The 18,106-nt window shown below is 42.6% G+C and overlaps 5 protein-coding genes across 11 annotated transcripts; 2 read left to right on the forward strand and 3 right to left on the reverse strand.

Annotated features, from left to right (window-relative positions):
- Window positions 1-67: 67 nt before the first annotated feature.
- Window positions 68-10,926, reverse strand: LOC133847343 (uncharacterized protein DDB_G0283357). 3 transcript variants are annotated; one of them, XM_062282315.1, is made up of 12 exons: window positions 10,776-10,926; window positions 10,331-10,701; window positions 7,197-10,267; window positions 3,514-4,009; window positions 3,382-3,455; window positions 2,856-3,324; window positions 2,609-2,797; window positions 2,325-2,513; window positions 1,483-1,590; window positions 1,212-1,263; window positions 1,032-1,147; window positions 68-963 (listed from the first exon to the last, which is right to left on the reverse strand). In XM_062282315.1, the coding sequence occupies exons 2-12, from the start codon at window positions 10,661-10,663 to the stop codon at window positions 802-804; spliced, it is 5,259 nt and encodes a 1,752-aa protein (XP_062138299.1). In that variant the 5' UTR covers window positions 10,664-10,701; window positions 10,776-10,926; the 3' UTR covers window positions 68-801. The 3 variants fall into 3 exon arrangements, with proteins under 3 accessions (XP_062138299.1, XP_062138300.1, XP_062138301.1); XM_062282316.1 differs by lacking the exons at window positions 68-963; window positions 2,325-2,513; window positions 2,609-2,797; ... (1 more) ...; window positions 3,382-3,455; window positions 3,514-4,009; XM_062282317.1 differs by lacking the exons at window positions 68-963; window positions 1,032-1,147; window positions 1,212-1,263; ... (4 more) ...; window positions 3,382-3,455; window positions 3,514-4,009 and adding an exon at window positions 5,303-5,936.
- Window positions 10,927-11,376: 450 nt separating this feature from the next.
- LOC133848284 (RNA-binding protein NOB1) lies at window positions 11,377-13,058 on the forward strand. Its single transcript, XM_062283782.1, has 2 exons — window positions 11,377-11,537; window positions 11,590-13,058. The coding sequence occupies exons 1-2, from the start codon at window positions 11,463-11,465 to the stop codon at window positions 12,964-12,966; spliced, it is 1,452 nt and encodes a 483-aa protein (XP_062139766.1). The 5' UTR covers window positions 11,377-11,462; the 3' UTR covers window positions 12,967-13,058.
- Window positions 13,059-13,207: 149 nt separating this feature from the next.
- Window positions 13,208-14,616, reverse strand: LOC133847390 (NAD(P)H-hydrate epimerase). 3 transcript variants are annotated; one of them, XM_062282385.1, is made up of 3 exons: window positions 14,573-14,616; window positions 13,675-14,151; window positions 13,208-13,622 (listed from the first exon to the last, which is right to left on the reverse strand). In XM_062282385.1, the coding sequence occupies exons 1-3, from the start codon at window positions 14,599-14,601 to the stop codon at window positions 13,400-13,402; spliced, it is 729 nt and encodes a 242-aa protein (XP_062138369.1). In that variant the 5' UTR covers window positions 14,602-14,616; the 3' UTR covers window positions 13,208-13,399. The 3 variants fall into 3 exon arrangements, with proteins under 3 accessions (XP_062138369.1, XP_062138370.1, XP_062138368.1); XM_062282386.1 differs by lacking the exon at window positions 14,573-14,616 and adding an exon at window positions 14,376-14,474; XM_062282384.1 differs by lacking the exon at window positions 14,573-14,616 and having other exon boundaries at window positions 13,675-14,497.
- Window positions 14,617-14,672: 56 nt separating this feature from the next.
- Window positions 14,673-16,533, forward strand: LOC133847389 (N-acetylneuraminate lyase B-like). Of its 3 annotated transcripts, none has more exons than XM_062282383.1 (4): window positions 14,673-14,870; window positions 14,929-15,073; window positions 15,133-15,515; window positions 15,573-16,533. In XM_062282383.1, exons 1-4 carry the CDS (start codon window positions 14,792-14,794, stop codon window positions 15,989-15,991), a joined length of 1,026 nt encoding a protein of 341 aa, XP_062138367.1. In that variant the 5' UTR covers window positions 14,673-14,791; the 3' UTR covers window positions 15,992-16,533. The 3 variants fall into 3 exon arrangements, with proteins under 3 accessions (XP_062138367.1, XP_062138365.1, XP_062138366.1); XM_062282381.1 differs by having other exon boundaries at window positions 14,674-14,870; window positions 15,121-15,515; XM_062282382.1 differs by having other exon boundaries at window positions 14,683-14,870; window positions 15,124-15,515.
- Window positions 16,534-16,566: 33 nt separating this feature from the next.
- On the reverse strand, window positions 16,567-18,079 carry LOC133847388 (gastrula zinc finger protein xFG20-1). The gene is made up of 2 exons (XM_062282380.1): window positions 17,621-18,079; window positions 16,567-17,553 (listed from the first exon to the last, which is right to left on the reverse strand). Exons 1-2 carry the CDS (start codon window positions 17,993-17,995, stop codon window positions 16,825-16,827), a joined length of 1,104 nt encoding a protein of 367 aa, XP_062138364.1. The 5' UTR covers window positions 17,996-18,079; the 3' UTR covers window positions 16,567-16,824.
- Between the last annotated feature and the right edge of the window lie 27 nt (window positions 18,080-18,106).

Genomic DNA, 18,106 nt, shown 5'->3' on the forward strand with positions numbered 1-18,106 from the left:
ATTTTATAGGCTTTATTTTGCTATAAAATACAACTCGCTAGATCTCCACATTAAAATACGTAATTGATTCTTGTACATATTCAGTTTCATATATTATATTGTTGTATATGTATTTAATTATGTAAATATTTGCTAGTGTTGTGTGTGTGTGTTTTGTGTACAAAAATTCTTTTAATTTGCGGCTTTCTCTGCAAACATGATGAATGAATGCATTTCGATATTTGTTCTTGTTTTTTTTTGTGGATTAAAATGAAATTCATTCAATTTGTTAAGCAAAATAAAAAATTGTATATGATAACGATGTGACTGCTGGTTTGCTTGTAAATGCATACAAAAAAAAATAATAAATGTTATCTATGTTATGTAATAATTAAATTAGTACAAATAATAATAATACATACATACATACAGTTCATGCATTTTGTTTTGGAAATTGAGCACAAAATGTGTTGGAATTTGTATGGTACTACATACATACATACATACATAGTATAATTGGGTTGCTGCTCATTGTGTTTGCTTTTCACAAACACAACTTTTCTTTTTTTGTTGCACGCCAATGGCAAAATGGCCGCACATTAAATGCATGCAAACATTTTGATGGTCAACACAAACAGGGATTGTGTGCATGTTATTAACTATTAAAATAGTAGGAGCTATTTGGTAGTTGTATTTCCGAGCACATACAAATAGACTTCAATGGGTTTTGGTAGTTGTGGTGTGTGCGTTTGTGTTTGTGTTTGTGATGATTGGGATTGTGTTTGTTAATTGCCAATTGCAAATTGCCATTTGGATCGATCATCAGCGTCGTTTGTTAACGCGCTCAATGTACTTGGTTTTGTTGAGCGCTCGATTGCCGGCATTTGGATCCATCATGCGTTTCCAATCGGTTTGTCCAACCACAAAACCAATTGCACGCATCTTTTGCTGCGCACGCTTCTCCTCGATGTCCGCCCAACGAACCTGCAAACGCGATTGCAAATAAATTGAATGACTTATTTCCATACTCGATATAAAAGCACAGAACTTACGCGTTTCTTGCCATCAGCTCCACTTTTCGGTGGCTCCCAATCATCCAGCTGCAAGAATTCGGCCATGCTTGCCGTCTTGCGATTCTGTTTCAATCGGTTGGTGCCGTCGAGACGAGCTGTAAATGGTTTCGATTGTAGTCATGCAACAAAAGTTGTAAGTTCAATTTTGATTGCACTTACCCAGATTCTCCTCGGTGGTGTCACTTTCCCACTTGCTTTTCAGAAAGCCGCACTATACAACACAACGCGACCAACACACATGTCGAATAAAATGTAAATAAAAGAATACATTGCAGTAAACAGATTTGACAGAATTAGCGAATTAGGCCGCACAGACACAAACCCAGAAAAGTAAATTGTAAAATAGAGAGAGAGAGAACACAATGCTCTTAATAGGCAAATAAATACCCATTAGAAGGCTGAGATAGCTATGTGCATAGCTGAGACTTACATCGTTGGCAGCATCGGCACTGTTGCTGTCCTCATCGATGACAACGGCAGCAGGCGCATCCTCGGCAGCGGCGCTGGCAGCAGCCTCCTCGCTGTTGGTATTATCATCCTGCAACGAATAAGCCGCAATAAATCAACAAAGGTTCGCTTGACCATCGCATTGCATTTGCCTTTACTTAATATCGACATAGATAAATAATTCAATTCAAATAGTTCAATATAGTAGTTGTGTAATGAATAATTCATAAAAATTGTAATTCGAGTATTTTCGATAATAAATAGATAGAGTTATACAGCAGAGTTCTTTCTCATATTAAGTATTTCAGTATAGATCCATATGTGTATATGCAAATATATATGTATATACCTATATGTATATAAAATGGACATAATATTTGGCATAGCAATATGTATATATAGAGGATCGTCACATACATAAAGTGTAAGAGAATTTCGGAGAGAAAACACTTACAACTAAACGACAACAATACGCAATTGTTGTTCTTATCTTTTTTGTGGCTTCGCCAACTAGATGCATACTCGTGCTTATTTAATTATTAATCGTATATATGTATATATAATATAATAGTTATGTAATAGCTGATTCAATCACATCCCGCTTGCTGTAGACTTTGCTTTGCACCGTCATTTGCCAATACACTGCCAGTCAGCCAGCCATCGTGCAACAAGACACAAAAATAACATACACACTCACTGATGGCCGGACATAGACATAAGCACAGGCGTGGACGTGGACATAGGCATGAGCATGGACAGCAGGTGGCACAGCTTCAGCCTCAGCCTCAGCCTAAGAGCCTCAGCCATGCATTAGAGCATAGTTACCGTTGCCATGTTCTCAACATCTTCCATTTCAACGACATTCTCCAGCAGCGACGATACATCCAGCTTGATGTAGTGCAACGGCGTCGTGCACCAATTGTCGAGCACCTCGCGTATGTCCTTTTCGCTGCGGCTATGAATATTGCGACCCAGGCAGGTCTCCACATCGCAGTGCAAATCAATGATGTACGGCTGACAAAGAAACAAAACACACATATATGTATAATACATAGCATAGACAGAGACAATCATAGAATAAAAGAGAGGGAGAGTGACAGAGTGCTTACCACGAAATTCGAGTCTTTGGCATGACAATAGAATTCATTGAGCGTCCGCAGCGAGTTGTTGTTGCAGTCGACAATTATTAAATCGTATAGGTTATCACTTAGGGTCTTCTTGAACGATTTAATCAAATATTGCATATACGTCTCCTCCATGGCCTCATCGTACTCATACAGTATTTCCTTCTTCGGTATCTACAAACATAACAAACAATAACTTTAAATTCTTCGATATGCATTGTAAACTTTTAACCTTTTTGCCAGTCTTTGGACACTTCTCCTCATAATCGTTTTCGATTATGAAATAATCATCGACGCTTAGTATACGCGCATTGGCACCGCCCATTTCCAGCTCTTTATCTTTGATCAGACGTGCCACATACGATTTACCGCTGCCTGGCGGACCTCTCAGTATAATACAGATGCGCTTGGGACGCGTTAAGCGACCGGGTGGCAGCAGTACCTCATCGATCGAGATAGTATTGCGATTCTCATTGGTGGGCATACTGATTTCCAATCGACTTGTGTCCACATGTTCGGGTATCTGTTGATTGGCTGCCGCTGTCGAGGGAAACAGCGCTGTGGGCGGCTCACTTAGCATGCGTCGTTGAGGATTTGCTGGGAATGCTTTGCGTGTCGACGGCGGTGGCTGCTGTGTCTGCTGCTGTTGCGGCGGCTTGGTGAATTTTGGAGGCGGTGGTGGAGTTTCATCGACCAGATTGCTATGTGATGATCATTAAATGCTTTGTTTTCAAATTTATTGCTTGAATTCAACTCACTCTTCTCCATCGGAAATATCCTCGAGATCATCGGGCTTGTTGCTCTGTCCGGCAACAACGTTTCCAGCTTTGGGCTAAAGAAGACATTGATTACAGATTTGCATTGATAAAATTATATAATTATTCACTTACCTCAGCGTCAATCGACTCATCTGTTTGTTCATTCGGCTGTTGTTGCAGCTGTTGCTGCTGCTGTTGCTGTTGCTGCTGCTGTTGCTGCAACATTCGCTGACGATTCTTATTCTTCTTTTTGTTTTTCTTCTTGTTACTATTCATGTTGACATTCCGATTGAGCGCTCCAGCTCCTACTCCTTGTTGTCCCACCGATGCCGAGGCATGTCCATAGTCAAAGGTATTCACAGGCCTAAAGTCCGGTATCCCAGCGGCAGCTGAGTCGGATGTTGCCACCGGGCCACCGACAGTTCCACCAGCACCTGATCCAGTTGACATTCGAATCCCGGCTGCATCGGCTGATTTGTGGCCATAGTCAATCACTTTGGCGGCGGTGTTGCTCACATTCTGATAGTCAAACACTTTCATGGGACGGTAAATGGGCTCGTTGTTGTTGCTGTTGCCGTTGTTTCCATTGTTGTTGTTGCTGTTGTTGTTGTTGTTGAATGATTCCGCGCTGCAACGTTTCGTGACGCAGTGGCGAGTTTTGATTTTCGTATCAATTATTCATAACATTTTGGGTCGCAATTTGTTTTGTTATTGATTTTTTATGTGTTCGTTTCGATATTGTTGATGTTTTTGCAAAGAATTGGTTTTGGTTTTTTTGGTTTTACAATCGGTTTATGTTTCGTTTTCAATATAAACCAGAAAAAAACACTTAAACTTTTACATTAATTGCTATTTGGTTGGGACAAGCAATTGTATTGTTGGGTACAAGTACAAGCTATTTACATAACAGGACATAACTGGGTCTCATTGGATCTAAAGACATTCCAAAGACTTGTCACTTGGCACAACAAACGTTGCTCAAAAGAGACGCACTCATAAAAGTACCAAGTACAGCGTGCGCAAAGTCAGGCACACTCTGAACAACATTACTTTAAAGAACTTCATCGACTAACTAGGAACAATATTGCTCTTCAAGTTGATCTCATTTTCTATCCCCCCAATTAATTAGTATGACTTGATTATATCGTAGCGTAGTAATGAGGATCAGACAGACCGAGAGGGCAAATAAATTTCATTTTGCACTGCTTTTTCCTTCCTCCCTTAAAATTAGCAACAACAAAGATTATTGGCAATAAGGTAATAGCGGACAACATTTGCTCAAGTATTACATAGGAGTAGCATAAAACGGGTTTGTGTTGGGATTTTTAAAGTCTACTAAGTGATGGTAAACTAATACTTATTATCATAAAAATGTAAATACATTCGGAAGGGTGTGTCCAATTTTAAGATATATTTCCGATGATATTCAATTTGAATTAATATATTAAAAAAAAAAACTTAATTTTTAATAAAAGTTTAAAACTCAATAATGTTGAGCTTTCTTAATAGAATATTGAATTTGTTTTTCAACATGTGCAAACTTTTTGGTCACGTAAAGAGTTATAATCTAAAGGTTTTTTGGAGTATTCGGGTTGCTTCGAGAAAGCCAAAGCAATAAAGACCCTGAAAGATACAGATTTTTTATCTTGACTAAAACCACAGTCAAGATAAAAAATCTTCCTAAAAAAGCTTCCTCATTTTGCAACTCCTTGGATCTTTATTTATGCGGACAAAGATTCCCAAAGAAATAAACGGATGAGGAGGTGAACGGAACTGTAGTTATAACTATGATAAACTGATATGCTTCAATAATGATATAATAAGAATTCAAAGGAAACTACATGAATAATGAAATTTGAATAAGCATTAATCAGATTTCATTATTATCACTTTATTCAACTTCGTTTTCAATGTGTTTTTAGTCTAGTTAATATATGCTATTATATTTTAGTTAAAATTGATAACTCTAACTTCGATTTCGATATTTTTTTCATTATTTTATGATACTCAAATATAAAGATTAAATAATAAAAATCTGTTCAATTCAATTTGTATACCCCCAAAGTGCTTGGGTAAAATGAAAAAGTATAACAACAAAAAGGCGTGAATTCAATTTCAATTCAAAGTTGATGTTATCGAAAGAAAATTACTCTACGGAGATTAGCTTTTGGAAAACTTAAAAACTATGCACAAGAGTCGTTATTATTTACATAAATGAATGTCGCAAATAACAAGAAAACTGCTTGCAATCATCGTACAATAAGTATTGTGATTATTTATGTAGATCTACAAAAAAGAGTTCCAGAACTTCCAGAATCAAAACACGAGTTTGGAGTAGTGCCATTTTTTGGTTTTTGGGATTACTGGGTAAGTGAGATGTATGTTTATTTGTTGTGTGCAATATTCTCGAGTTCAATATTGCAATCATCGAGCAGAAAGTAACGGTAATCTAATCATCTCCATTCTCTGTGGCTTAACCCAACCTGGACCGGTGATGCGGTTGCTTATTATGGTTATTGTTCCTGTTGTTTGAGGCTTTTGCCCTGTTGGCATTGCTGCTCAAACACACGGAACAGACACACGAGTTGTTTGTTGAATTCGATGACAAATTTATTTTCGGGGTTTTTGTGTGTTTGTTCGTAAGAGGACATCGAACAATACCAGTTAATTGTTGTGTATAAGTATTTTAATTTATATGTTCATGTGTTTCATGGTCATGTTCATTTTATTTCGAGTGCATAAAAGTAGAAGAGAAAAAGAGAAAACGGGTATGGAATCGAAATTCCAGCATTAACGACACAATCCAAAAAAAAACATTGCCTACACATTTTTAGACTACAAATATACGAGGACAAACTGGGGCACTATCTTTTTGGTTGGTCTGATTTTTAAGACTGTTGTTTTGGTTAATCTATTCGAATGTCGCGTCACATTCTTCGAATTCAATTTTAATTTCAGTTAAGAGGTACACAAATTATAGGACTACAACCAAAAATAAGTTTTGTGCAATTTGTGCCAGCGATATATAGTATATATTTTTTAAATCAGAGATTTTTAAAATTCAATTTCAATTGTACCACAATATATCACAGAAAGTTTTATCGTTTGTTATCGTTGCGAAAAGGTTTTTGGTATATTTTTTAGTCAAATGTTCAAGGATTTGGAATTAAATTAATAAGCTAGCGTCCTAAATTGATGTAATTTTTAACGTTCCAAAGAAGACATATATGCATATGCACAATGTACGAACTACTCGATCGAAATCAAAGCACATCCAAAATACTTGTATGATATTTTAAGTATTTTAAATGATTTTCAGATTCTGAACGAATTGTTAGACTTGATGCATGAATATATATGTGCAATACGGATGTCAAAACAAACTTTATTCCCTAATTTTTGAGATGCAGAACATGCAATTGCTTTAGGGATCTGAACACTTTAGTATATATGTTTCTCGCTCATGAGAGTTCAGTGCTCTGATCTGTGTATAGCTGAGGAATTGAAAGAGTATTTGTATTTGAACATTTGGCTATATATAAATCCAATTCGGGGCTCTTATTTCAAGGACTGAGAAAGTGTTTCGATTTTAAACATTTCTTAGACAAGCAGACGGAATGAAATCTGCGACTTCTTTAAATACACACTTTTCTAAATTATTATCCCCGGTCAGATTGTCATAATCAAGTAACTTATTAAGGGGCATAGAGAAAGCAGTTGGATAGACAGAGACGGAGAGAGATACAGATAGCAAGAGATAGAGACAGAGAGAGCAAGTGATATATAACTATTTTAAATTGGTTTTTGACACATACCCATTAGTCCATGGCTTGTTGTTGTCACCGTTTCCCCCGTTGTTGCCAAAACTGTTTCGCTGTCCACCGCCACCGCGTGGTCCAAAGCCGGGACCATTGCGACCCATTGGACCATCATCAAAGTTGGGCGCAGGTGGTCCGCCATTGCGTCTGAATGGATTATCATTGAACGAGTTGTTATTGTTGGGTCCATTGTTATTGTTATTGTTGGGTCCATTGAAATTGGGTCCTGGGCCAAAGTTGCCATCGTTCGGATTGTTGCGGTCAAACGGCATACCTCCGTGCCTGCCAAATGGACCGGGACCAGTGCCACCAAAATTTGGACCAGGCCCCGGACCATTCGGGCCAAAGAAATTGGGTCGAAACGGTCCCGGACCAGGTCCATTATTGCCACGGAAATTCGGTCCGAAATTGGGACCAGGACCCGAAAAGTTCGGATTGTTGTTGCGTCCATTGGGTCCAAAGTTGCGTCCAAACGGTCCATTAGGCCCACCCGGACCCCCGGGACCAAATGGTCCGGGTCCGGGTCCGGGTCCAGGTCCGTGTCGATCGAAATTGGGTCCAGAGAAATTGGGTCCGCCAAAATCAATAAAGTTCGGTCCCATCAGCTGTGAGCCATTGGGTCCAAATGGAGGTCCATTGGGACCAAAGTTGGGGCCACCGTTTTGACGTTGGTCGGGGCCAAAACCTCCTGGTCCGAAGCCACCGCGATTTCCTGGCCCGTTGTTGCCGCCTGGACCTGGTCCAAAGTTGCCCATATTTCGATCGTGTTCATCGTCCTGATGATTCTTCTTGCGTTGCCATTCGGCAAACGACAACTGACGTCCATCTTTATTGCCGTCGTTACTATTGTTGTTGTTATTGTTGTTACTATTATTATTGTTGTTGTTGCTACTGCTATTGCAGTTGTTGTTGGGTCCAGGTGCATTATCATCTTGATCGTTGGATTGCTGCTGCTCACGTTGACGATCCTGCGCGTTGGCCAACGCCTGCGACAAGTTATTCATAAACTCCGGATCCTTGAGGGCATTGCTGACATCATCTGCCATCGTTTCGCTGGCCGTTGGCTTCGCTTCGGACGTCTCCTCGGATTCGGAGACAGTGCGCGATGGTGGCGAGATATTGGGCTTAGCAATCACAACATCAAATAGCGATGGTATTTTCTTGTTGCCCTCGCCAGAAGAGTCTGTCCCTGCAGCTGCTGCTGCCGCTGCTTTGGCAGATGCTGGCGAACCGGCTGCAGTAGAACCATCAGCAACTAAATCTAAGCCTGGTATGCCATCCGATTTCTTGAATATATTCTTCATAGGCGTATCAGCCGTCGAGACTCCATCCTCTTGGTCTACCTGCTGCTGCTCCTCAACAAATTGGGCATCGTCATCGTCGTCGTCCAACGATATGATTAAAATATTCTCCTGTTTCGATTGCTTGGCTGCGCTGCTGTTGCTACCACTGTCCGTTCTCCGCTTGCCGAGCAAATTAGCTGTGCTCTTATTAATCTCAGCTGGTGGCTGCTGCTGTGGTGCTGAAGATTTTGGTGATTTCGTTGTAGCAACTTGTGGCTGCTGCTCTTTAGCTCCTGTTTGTTCCTTACTCTTGCTCAGCATATGTGGTGGCTCCAAGTCCGATGCTGAGTCCAGACCGGCTGGTTCATTTCTATAAAGTCGACTACTAGGCATATGCGCATAATTGCCATCGTCGTCGGGCAAATCGAAATGTGATCTACGCGGCTTCTGTTGTTGTTGCTGTTGTTGTTGCTGTTGCTGTTGCTGCTGTTGTATGCCTTGATGATCTTGATTATTATTGGACTGTTGCGACTGCTGCATTTGGCGTCTGAGTCGCATTTGCTCCCGACGCTCGGCGATGCGACGACGCTGCTTCTCGAATTCCTCCTCGTAGCGACGATACTCGGCACGATCCGGATGATTGGCATTGGCGCGCTTCCAATCTTCGAATTGCTTCTGCCACTGTTGGAACAAGCGATCGAACGTTGCCTCATCCAAATCTGGTGCACGCTGTTGCTGTTGTTGCTGCTGCTGCTGCTGCTGCGGTTGATTGAAAGTGTTGTTCAGATTGGGACCGCGATTGGAGCCGTTGTCGCTGTTGTTGTTGTTATGTCCAAAATTGCCGCCGCCTTGATGCTGACGATCAAACCGTCCCTGATTGTTGTTGTTGTTGCCACCGCGACGATTTCCAGAGCCACCAAAACCATCAGACGATCCTTGGCCACCAAAGTTGCTGCCATCATTATCAGCATTATAGTTGCCCTGCGGTGCTGAGCTAAACGGATTATTTGGATTGCGACTATTATTGTTATTGTTGTTGCTGTTGTTATTGCCGCCTGAATTGTTCTGCCAGTTGCGTCGATTGCCAAATTGATTTGACTTATTTCCACCATTGTTATTATTATTATTATTGCTGTTGTTGTGTTGTCCCTGGTCATTGGATTGCCAGCGATTATTACGCTGCTGTCCTTGCTGTTCGTTGGACGTCGGTCCATCCCAGCGCGAACGGTGATCGTTCTCATCGTTTTTGCTATTGTTGTTGCCACCCTTGTTGGGAGCTGCTCCCTTTCCCATCCAAGGGGCATCTGCTGAATTTGTTGGCGGCGGCGGATGTTGCATAAACGATGGTGGTGGCTGCTGCAAATTGGGAAATGCATTCACATCGTTCGCATTATAGTTAACTGGCGGCATTTGATTGTAGCGACCCGGCGGCGGTTGTTGTTGCCACGGCGGACGTTGCTGCTGTTGTTGTGGCTGCTGTGGTTGTGATGGAGCTGTTTGTTGCTGTTGTTGGTAGCCTTGGGGAGGCGGTGGCGGCGGCTGATTATACATCTGCGGTTGCGCACTAATTTTGCCCGACAACTGGGCCTGGGTTGGTTGAGGTGGGCCCGCAACTGCTGTCGGCGGCGGCGGCTGTGACTGAGCTTGGGGAAAATATGACTGCACTGCAGCAACTTGTGGATAAACAGGTCCAATTGCTGGTGCAGCTGCCACTGGTGCTGCAGCTGGAGTTGCTGGCGTTGCTGTTGCTGCTCCTGCGCCTGCAGCGGCCATTTCGCGAGTGTACTAAATACAATAATAAAATATGTAGTAATAATAATAATGTATGTATATGCTAGCTGAACTTACCTGTTCACCATATTGGGCATGCCATTTGGCGTATTCCTGCTGATAAGTTTGCCACTGCTGCCAATGTTGTTGCATGGCGTATTGCTGCTCCGGCGTCATGGCCGCATACTGTGCCGCCGTGTACTGATCATAAGGATTAGCTGCGCCTGCTGTTGCCGTTGCGGTAGCCGCGTAACTTGCGGCGGCAGCAGCAGCAGCGGCTGCATCCGGAATCGCTGTGGCAGAGGTTGCATTATCGGATGGTGGCGGCGGAGGCGGTGCATCAGGCAGTGGGGGTGGCAACGAGGGTTGTGGCGGCGCAACTGCAGTTGCAACTGGCCACTGACTCCACATTGCCGATATTTTTTCTCTTCGCCAATTTGCTAAACTCACTAATGCGTTACAACAAAGGACGGCTTGCTATCAATTGCAGTTATGTGTAACTATTGCAAGGCGATGTACTTACATTTTATATCACTTTTGGCGCGTCCTTTATATAATACGTTCTACGAATGTTTTGATATTGACAATAAAACCAAAGCCGAGCAAAAAAAATAATAAGCGTACGCACTTATATCGCCATTTTTGGCGTGAAAAATAGAGATGAACAATTGCAGAATGTTGATAAACTATCGATTACATGAAATTTTTATTTGCGAATCGTACGTTACTAGAACTACATATTCGTACGTTACGAAAAATACCATAAATTAAATAGTATATTTAATAGTTGAAGAGGTCGGCAGATGAATTAAGTTAATAATTAAATTATCGTTGGTTTTTGAATATCTTGAAAAACTATTTATAACGTTATGCATTTGTAAGCAAGACTTCAGACGCACCTTCAGAGAAATAATATGCATTCAAGTGTATAACGACCTGTGCTTCTAGAAAATTGCACATAACTTATATAAATTGCTATTAAAATCTCATTAGGTAATAGGTAACTGGTAAAATTAATGAGCTCATCACAAATAAATTGAATGCTAACGAATCATTTTGTGTATTTAATTAATACTATTTTTTGGGATTGTATTCCTCAAATCGATATATTAACTATCGAAAAGTGAATTTCGATAACTGTTGCGGGCAACACGTGCAAAACTAGAAGGTTTTTGTTTTCATTCGTTGATGTGTATATTAAATAAACATAATGAGTACGAATAATTCGAAAATCAAGTATATTGTGGCAGATACAACTGCGTTCATCAATGCTGTACCTCTTAACGTAAGTGCCTCGCTTCGGAATTGAATTATCCAATAATATGTGCTCCTTCTAGGAATACGCCGAAAATGTTCTCACCGTTCCCGATGTGGTTGCTGAGGTGCGTAATAAGCGACAGATTCGCCGCCTCTGCGTGCTTCCCTTTGATCTCCAGGTGCGTGAGCCACGTGCAGAGAGCATCAAACATTGCGTGGAGTTTGCCAAGAAGACGGGCGACTATGCAAGCTTGTCAGGCATTGATTTGAAAGTAATTGCCCTCACATACGAATTGGAGACGGATCTACTAGGCACTGAACATCTACGCAAGGAGCCCGTGGTGTCACAGGTGATTGCCTCAAAGGACAAGCCCGAGGAGATGCAAGATGCAAACAACAAACGCTTGGTTGGCTGGTATATGCCTGAGGGCAACGAGGATGACGATGACGACGAAGAGGATGAAGACGATGAGGAAGAGGAGGAGGAAGCAGATGAGGCAGAGTCAGAGTCACAGACAGATGCCGTTAAGGAAGCTATTGAGTCGCAGTTGAAGGGCGAACAGGTGGCCAACAAACCAACAGCGGCAGCTGCTGCCACTGAAGAGGAGGATGAGGAGGAAGAGGATCTCACACAGGAGGAGCTCGACAAGCTCTTTGAGAAACTGAAATGTGCTCCATCGGCGGATGAGGAGCTAGCCACAGCTGACATCTTAGTGGCACAGCCCACAAACGAAGACGATGACGATGATAATGATGATGCTGCCTTAGAGGATGACGAACAGAACAATAGCAATTTAAAGCCCCAGAAAGATGAAGAAGTGGGCGACGATGGCTGGATCACACACTCGAACATCAAAAAGGCCAAAAAGGCGCTCGAGGGAAAGGTGGAAACAGACATCATTCCGCCGGTGGCTTGCATGACCACCGATTATGCGCTGCAGAATGTGCTCAAGCAACTGAATCTGCAGCTGGCCGCGCTCAATGGCCGCATCATCAAACAGTTGCGCACATATATTTTGCGCTGCTATGCTTGCTTCAAGACCACCAGCATTATGACAAAAGTCTTCTGTCCTAACTGTGGCAACAAGACGCTAAAGCGTGTCGCCGTCAGTCTGGATGAGAATGGCAAACAAGTGATACACATTAATACACGACGTCCGCTGACAAACAAATATAAGAATCAGAGTTTGCCACGCTTCCAGGGTGGCAAGCATTCGCGCAATCCCATTCTGTCCGAGGATCAGCCAATGCCACGACAGATGCCATCGCGTGTGGCCAAAACGAAGACAAATGCCCTCGATGATGATTACATTGCCGGCTTCTCGCCGTTTGTGATGCGAGACGTAGACTCCAAATCGGCGATGCTGCGCTCCAAGGGCAATCTCAAGGAGTGGGCACGCAACAATAACTTCGAGGAGGATCGCAGGCGCAAGAACTACAATCGTTTGTATAAATAAGTCAAGTAAATCTATTATAAATTCCTTCTTTTTTTGTAATATAACGTTATACACTTGAATGTGTACAATATAATCAAACAGTTTAAAAACACATTTTGTAGAATTTTTACCTTTAAATTTGGTCAGTTTGCTTTGCAACGATTGCTAGGTAAATTACGTGATAATGATGATTATATTTATATTTCCAATACCTTTCCCTAAAGACAATCAAATAATTTTGTTTTTTCGTAAACTCAAAAAATTTAAAATCAGGATTGTCCGAAAAAGATACTCTGTTTTGTTTTTATTAACAAAAAAATCACTATATACACGCCCTGCTTAAAATTAACCTTCAATTTGTAAGACAAACGTTTCAAATCATTATCTTATAAGATTATAATTGATAGGAGGAATTTTATTTAAAAAAGAAAAGCCATCGATTTTGGATCGTTAATCACAGCTCGACGCAGAGCTCATTGCCAGGATAATCGGGTAGATTAAGTTCGTACTTTTGCTGAAGCGATGGCGGCACAAAGCGACCTCCCAAATAATGATGTTTGCCTTTAAAGTGTTTGGCGCAGAGTTTCGGTGCCGTCAGCGAGATGAGTAGCGTTGGCTCTAGATCACAATCGTTAAGCTTGCCCTGCTCCACATCCCAGCCACTGGGAATGTCGATGCTGCAAGGAAATGAAGTTTAAAATGAATCGGCCTATGCTGTCATATTATTACCTGGCTATGGGTAATTTGGTCTGCTGCAGCAGCTCCACAACGGGCACAAAGTCCGGTCGCACGGGTGGCTTAAAACTAAACCCAAAGAGGGCATCCACAATTAAATCGTAACTGTCTCCAGCTGTCTCTAAGCTGGGACATTCTGCAATACTGCAGATGTCCATGCGCTGGCACTGATAGGCCAGGTTCTCATAGAGCTGCTTTGGCGTAGGCTTGGGATAGTAAATGACTGGTTTGTAGCCCATGAGCGACAAATGACGAGCACAGACGAGGCCATCACCTCCATTGTTACCGGGTCCACAACAGACGAGGACGCGGCCAAAGCGATCAGCTGGAAAGCACTTAGAGATTGCATGCGCACAGCTGAGACCGGCTAGCTCCATCAGCTGATCCACACTGAATTTGTACTCGTTGAAGAGATCCACGTCCACATTTATAGCCTCGCTTTGGTTTAAATATTTCACCATATTGCTGCTGCTGCAATGACAGAATTCTTTGCGTTGTATTTGAAGTTGCATTTGTTGTTGTTTAGGATTCGCAATGATTGCCAAATTGGCCAATTGCCGGCAGTGGACCTTGCCGACCAGCAAGCTGTTGAGCTGCAGAATTTTCGCTTTTATTGATCTTGTTAAAATGCGCATGATTTTTAAAAACGTTTGAAATGTGTGAGCAAAATAAATATAAAACAAAAATAGCTTTACGTTTTCGCCGGTGTTGTTTGTTGTTATTGCTATTCTGCTAGCAAATGTCATTTATCGATAACAATCTGTTACGCACTTCCTAATTTGCTGCTGGTCACACCTTATAGATGTGGCTGCGTATCAAAAATACATCAGCACCTGATTTGTAAGGAACTGCTGAAGTCCGTTATAAAAGTAAAATCACAGTGAAATTTCACCTGAGTTGTTTATTCTTGATATTTTCCATTCAAATGCCGCACATCGATAACGAGCTTTTTACACCGGCGAAAGTATGTGTGACTGACGATAGGAATCAAGGCGCCACATTTAAATTATGCCAGGTATAGCTGTAACTGCTTTAGTTTTCAATTTTGCGACTGTTCGCAGTCAGTTATAATACAAAATTCTACAAAATTCAAAGTAATATAGGTTAACACATGGCCGGGTTTCGAAGAGATACCGATAAAAGTGACGAATCAACGAAAACACCCTTTCTACAAGAATCCACCGCTGATGGTAAGCAATGCATCCCAAAAATATGTTCACAACTGAATTGCAACTTTTAATACCACAGATGTGAAAAGCAGTAGAGCAAGCGATCACGCAAGCGATCCCGGCGAGCGCGCATCCCCAAGACCGTTTGCCAAAGACGCTCAACTCCTCACATGTCGCTTCAAAGGATTATTAGCTCCCGTTTTCACCTGCTTCAAGGATGACGAGTGAGTAGCTAGATTGCAAAGCATTAACACTATATACATACGTTCAGCAGTCGTCGCAGTCTGGACGTGCGACCCATCAACCGTTACGCGGAGTGGCTGAAGAACCAAACGATTGCCGGCGTCGTGGTCAACGGTGTCGTCGGTGAGGGTCCCATGATGCGGGTGCGCGAGCGCAAAGCTAACGCTGAGTACTGGCATCGTGCAGCCCTGCGGCACAACTTGCTAATACTCATCCAGTTGGGCGGCGCTCCCTCGCCCGATGTTCTATCTCTCGCCTCGCATGCCGAGGAGCTGCATGTGAGTGGCGTCGTCGTGCTACCGGATCTCTTCTATAGGCCTCGCACCGTGGACCAGCTGGTGGGCTACTGCAAGCATGTGGCTAGTCGCTGTCGTACTCGTCCCTTTCTTTACTACCATCTGCCCGCTATGACGGGCGTCAATCGTAAGTGCTTACCCAACTTCCAATCAACTTGAATTCATTCTAATCTTCATCTGGTAGTGGACATGGTAGAGTTCTGTGCCAAGGCCGAGCGTGCTATACCCAACTTTATGGGCTTGCACTATTCCAGCGGCGATCTGGAGATGGGCCAGCGTTGCCTGCGCCTCGGACGTATCATTCTGCTCGGCTCCACGGCACTGCTGGCCAGCGGTCTAATGTCCGGCTTCAGTTGCTGCAGTCTGGCCGTAATCAATATTCGACCCGATCTTGTGCGTCGCATCTGCGATGCCTTTGATGCCAATGAGTTGCAACGTGTCCGCGACACACAGCGCGAGTTAAATCAGCTTATTGAGATTCACACACAGTTGAGCACCAACCTAGAGAAGTGGGTTACTTGTATGAAAAGCTGGCTGAATAAAGAATTCAGTTCACGTGCCAACGGACCTTTCGGTGCTGGTCCGGCACGCATTGTCTTCTAGCACGTCGCACTCGAGGCTTTTTACAATGGTTATTACATGTACTTGGGTCTATCAAATGTATTAGAATGTCACAAATGCCAACAAATCTCCAGAATCCCTAGTAAATTTTTTGCTTGGCTTCATTTACAGCAGGAATTGTCAACTTATATAAAGCTCTGTGTTTTTCAATGATTAAAGCAGCTATGCTCTCCAGAGTCATCAAAATTAGCTGCCGTCCATCTTATTTCTTACTTTATGGGTTACGAGATGAATATTATAGTGCGCCACCTAAAAGACTTAGCTATCTCTGATCATTTTTGAGTTTAGAGCGTCTTCTTAAATTCAAGCACAGTTTTCAAATTCTTTAAAATCGAATGTTTTATAAAAGCCCATCTAAGATCAACGATCATTTTGACAAAAGGGTTTGTACTACGAAGTTTTTAAGCTTATGTTTTACATACATACATGTAGCATGCTTAAAGCATAACATAAACTTTTGTTGGAAGCAAACAAATAGCTTAGTAACAATAATGGGAATGTTGTCATGATCGGGTTTTAACTTTACCCGATTTACAAAAACGAAACAATAAACATAATTAATTAACAGAGAATTTTATGCTCTGCTTCAACAGTACAAAATGTTTAAATCTAGATTTCATTGTTGCTACATAAACTTGTGCTGTAAGGCAAAGAACAATGATGGGAATGTTGTAAGGAATATAAAAACAAAAATGATAAACATAATGAATCAAGAAGGCATTTCTGTAATGATTTCTTAAGGTAAAAATGTAAAGTCTCTTAAATGCTAATTGTCTTTTTTCTTTGTGGAATATTGAATTGGAATTGCACCTCAACTAGAAGGAGGCAATGTGCAAACGTTCGTGTCGCACCTGCGAGGCATGCGTGCCGAATCGCTTCTGACAATGTCCACACTGGAAGCGCCGTTGCCCCTCGTGCACCACGCGCACATGACGACTGATGGCGCTCTTGTGGCGAAAGAGCTGCGGACATTGCTTGCACTTGAACTTCTCCCAGTCGGGATTGTGGATGCGCAGGTGCGTGAGGAGCTCGGTGCGAGTGACCTTCGCCACGCCACAATGCTCACAGATGTGCGGCTTGTCCTGCGCATGTCGCTTCAGATGCTCCCCCAGCGCATTCTTTGTACTATATTTGCGATTGCATTGCTCACAGATCAACTCCAGCTCATCATTTGCCTCATTTGTGGCTGCCACGGCAGTTGGATGTACGTTACGCATATGCGAACGCAGTTGCTCGTAGCGTGTGAAGGCCTTGTCGCAATTGGCACACAGGAAGGGTTTCGGATGTCCCTCGTGGACGCTGCGTATGTGCGCCTCCAAGTAGGGGAGCTTATAGACCTGTTTGCCACATTGTTGGCACGCGAGCAGCTTGCGTTTGCTGGCCGTCGCCTCTTCGTCTCTGCCCTCTGTCTCAGCATCTGCTTCACCTTCAGCATCAGCTGTAGCGTCAGCGTCCGTTGCTGAAGCTGCGTCTTCATCTGTCGCATCTTGTGGCTGCTCGAGAGCTGCATCATCGTCTATGGGCTCATCTTTTACGTGCGGCAACTGCAAAAATGCTGGCGCAGCCCTAAAAAACAATCCGACACAACTCTGACTAAATATGTGTACCAACCAAATGGGTGTCCACCAATGACACTGCCGTTGTCGTCTTCTTCTTTTGGTCATCTTCCTCCTGGGCAAGTGTTAGACGCTTTAATGTCTCGTTGGTTTGCGCCGCAACGTTGCACAGCTGGTCGAAGTATTCGACGGCATTGTAGCACAATGTGCAAATGTTTTGCGGCAAGTTGTCCGATTGCTGCAACACGTCAATGCCAAAGAACTGATTCAACATCTTGGCCAAATGGGGCAGCGCCCTGAAATTGTAACTGGATCGATTGCGTTGCATCGTCGACGGGCTGCCACCTGTTGCAGCATGTTGCTGCTGTTGTTGTCGCAAGTGTCGCAGGCATATGCGACATAATTCGGAAATATTTGCCAAAGTTAACATTATTTATTGAAGAATGCAAAGAAAAACACTTTAATCGCTTTGCGCACGAAACGCACAACCGTTGGAATGTTACGCCAATGTGACCAACCAATGACATTACAAAATACAGCA

This window comes from Drosophila sulfurigaster, chromosome X (genome assembly GCF_023558435.1).
Source record: "Drosophila sulfurigaster albostrigata strain 15112-1811.04 chromosome X, ASM2355843v2, whole genome shotgun sequence".
NCBI classification, from domain to species: Eukaryota; Metazoa; Arthropoda; class Insecta; order Diptera; family Drosophilidae; genus Drosophila; species Drosophila sulfurigaster.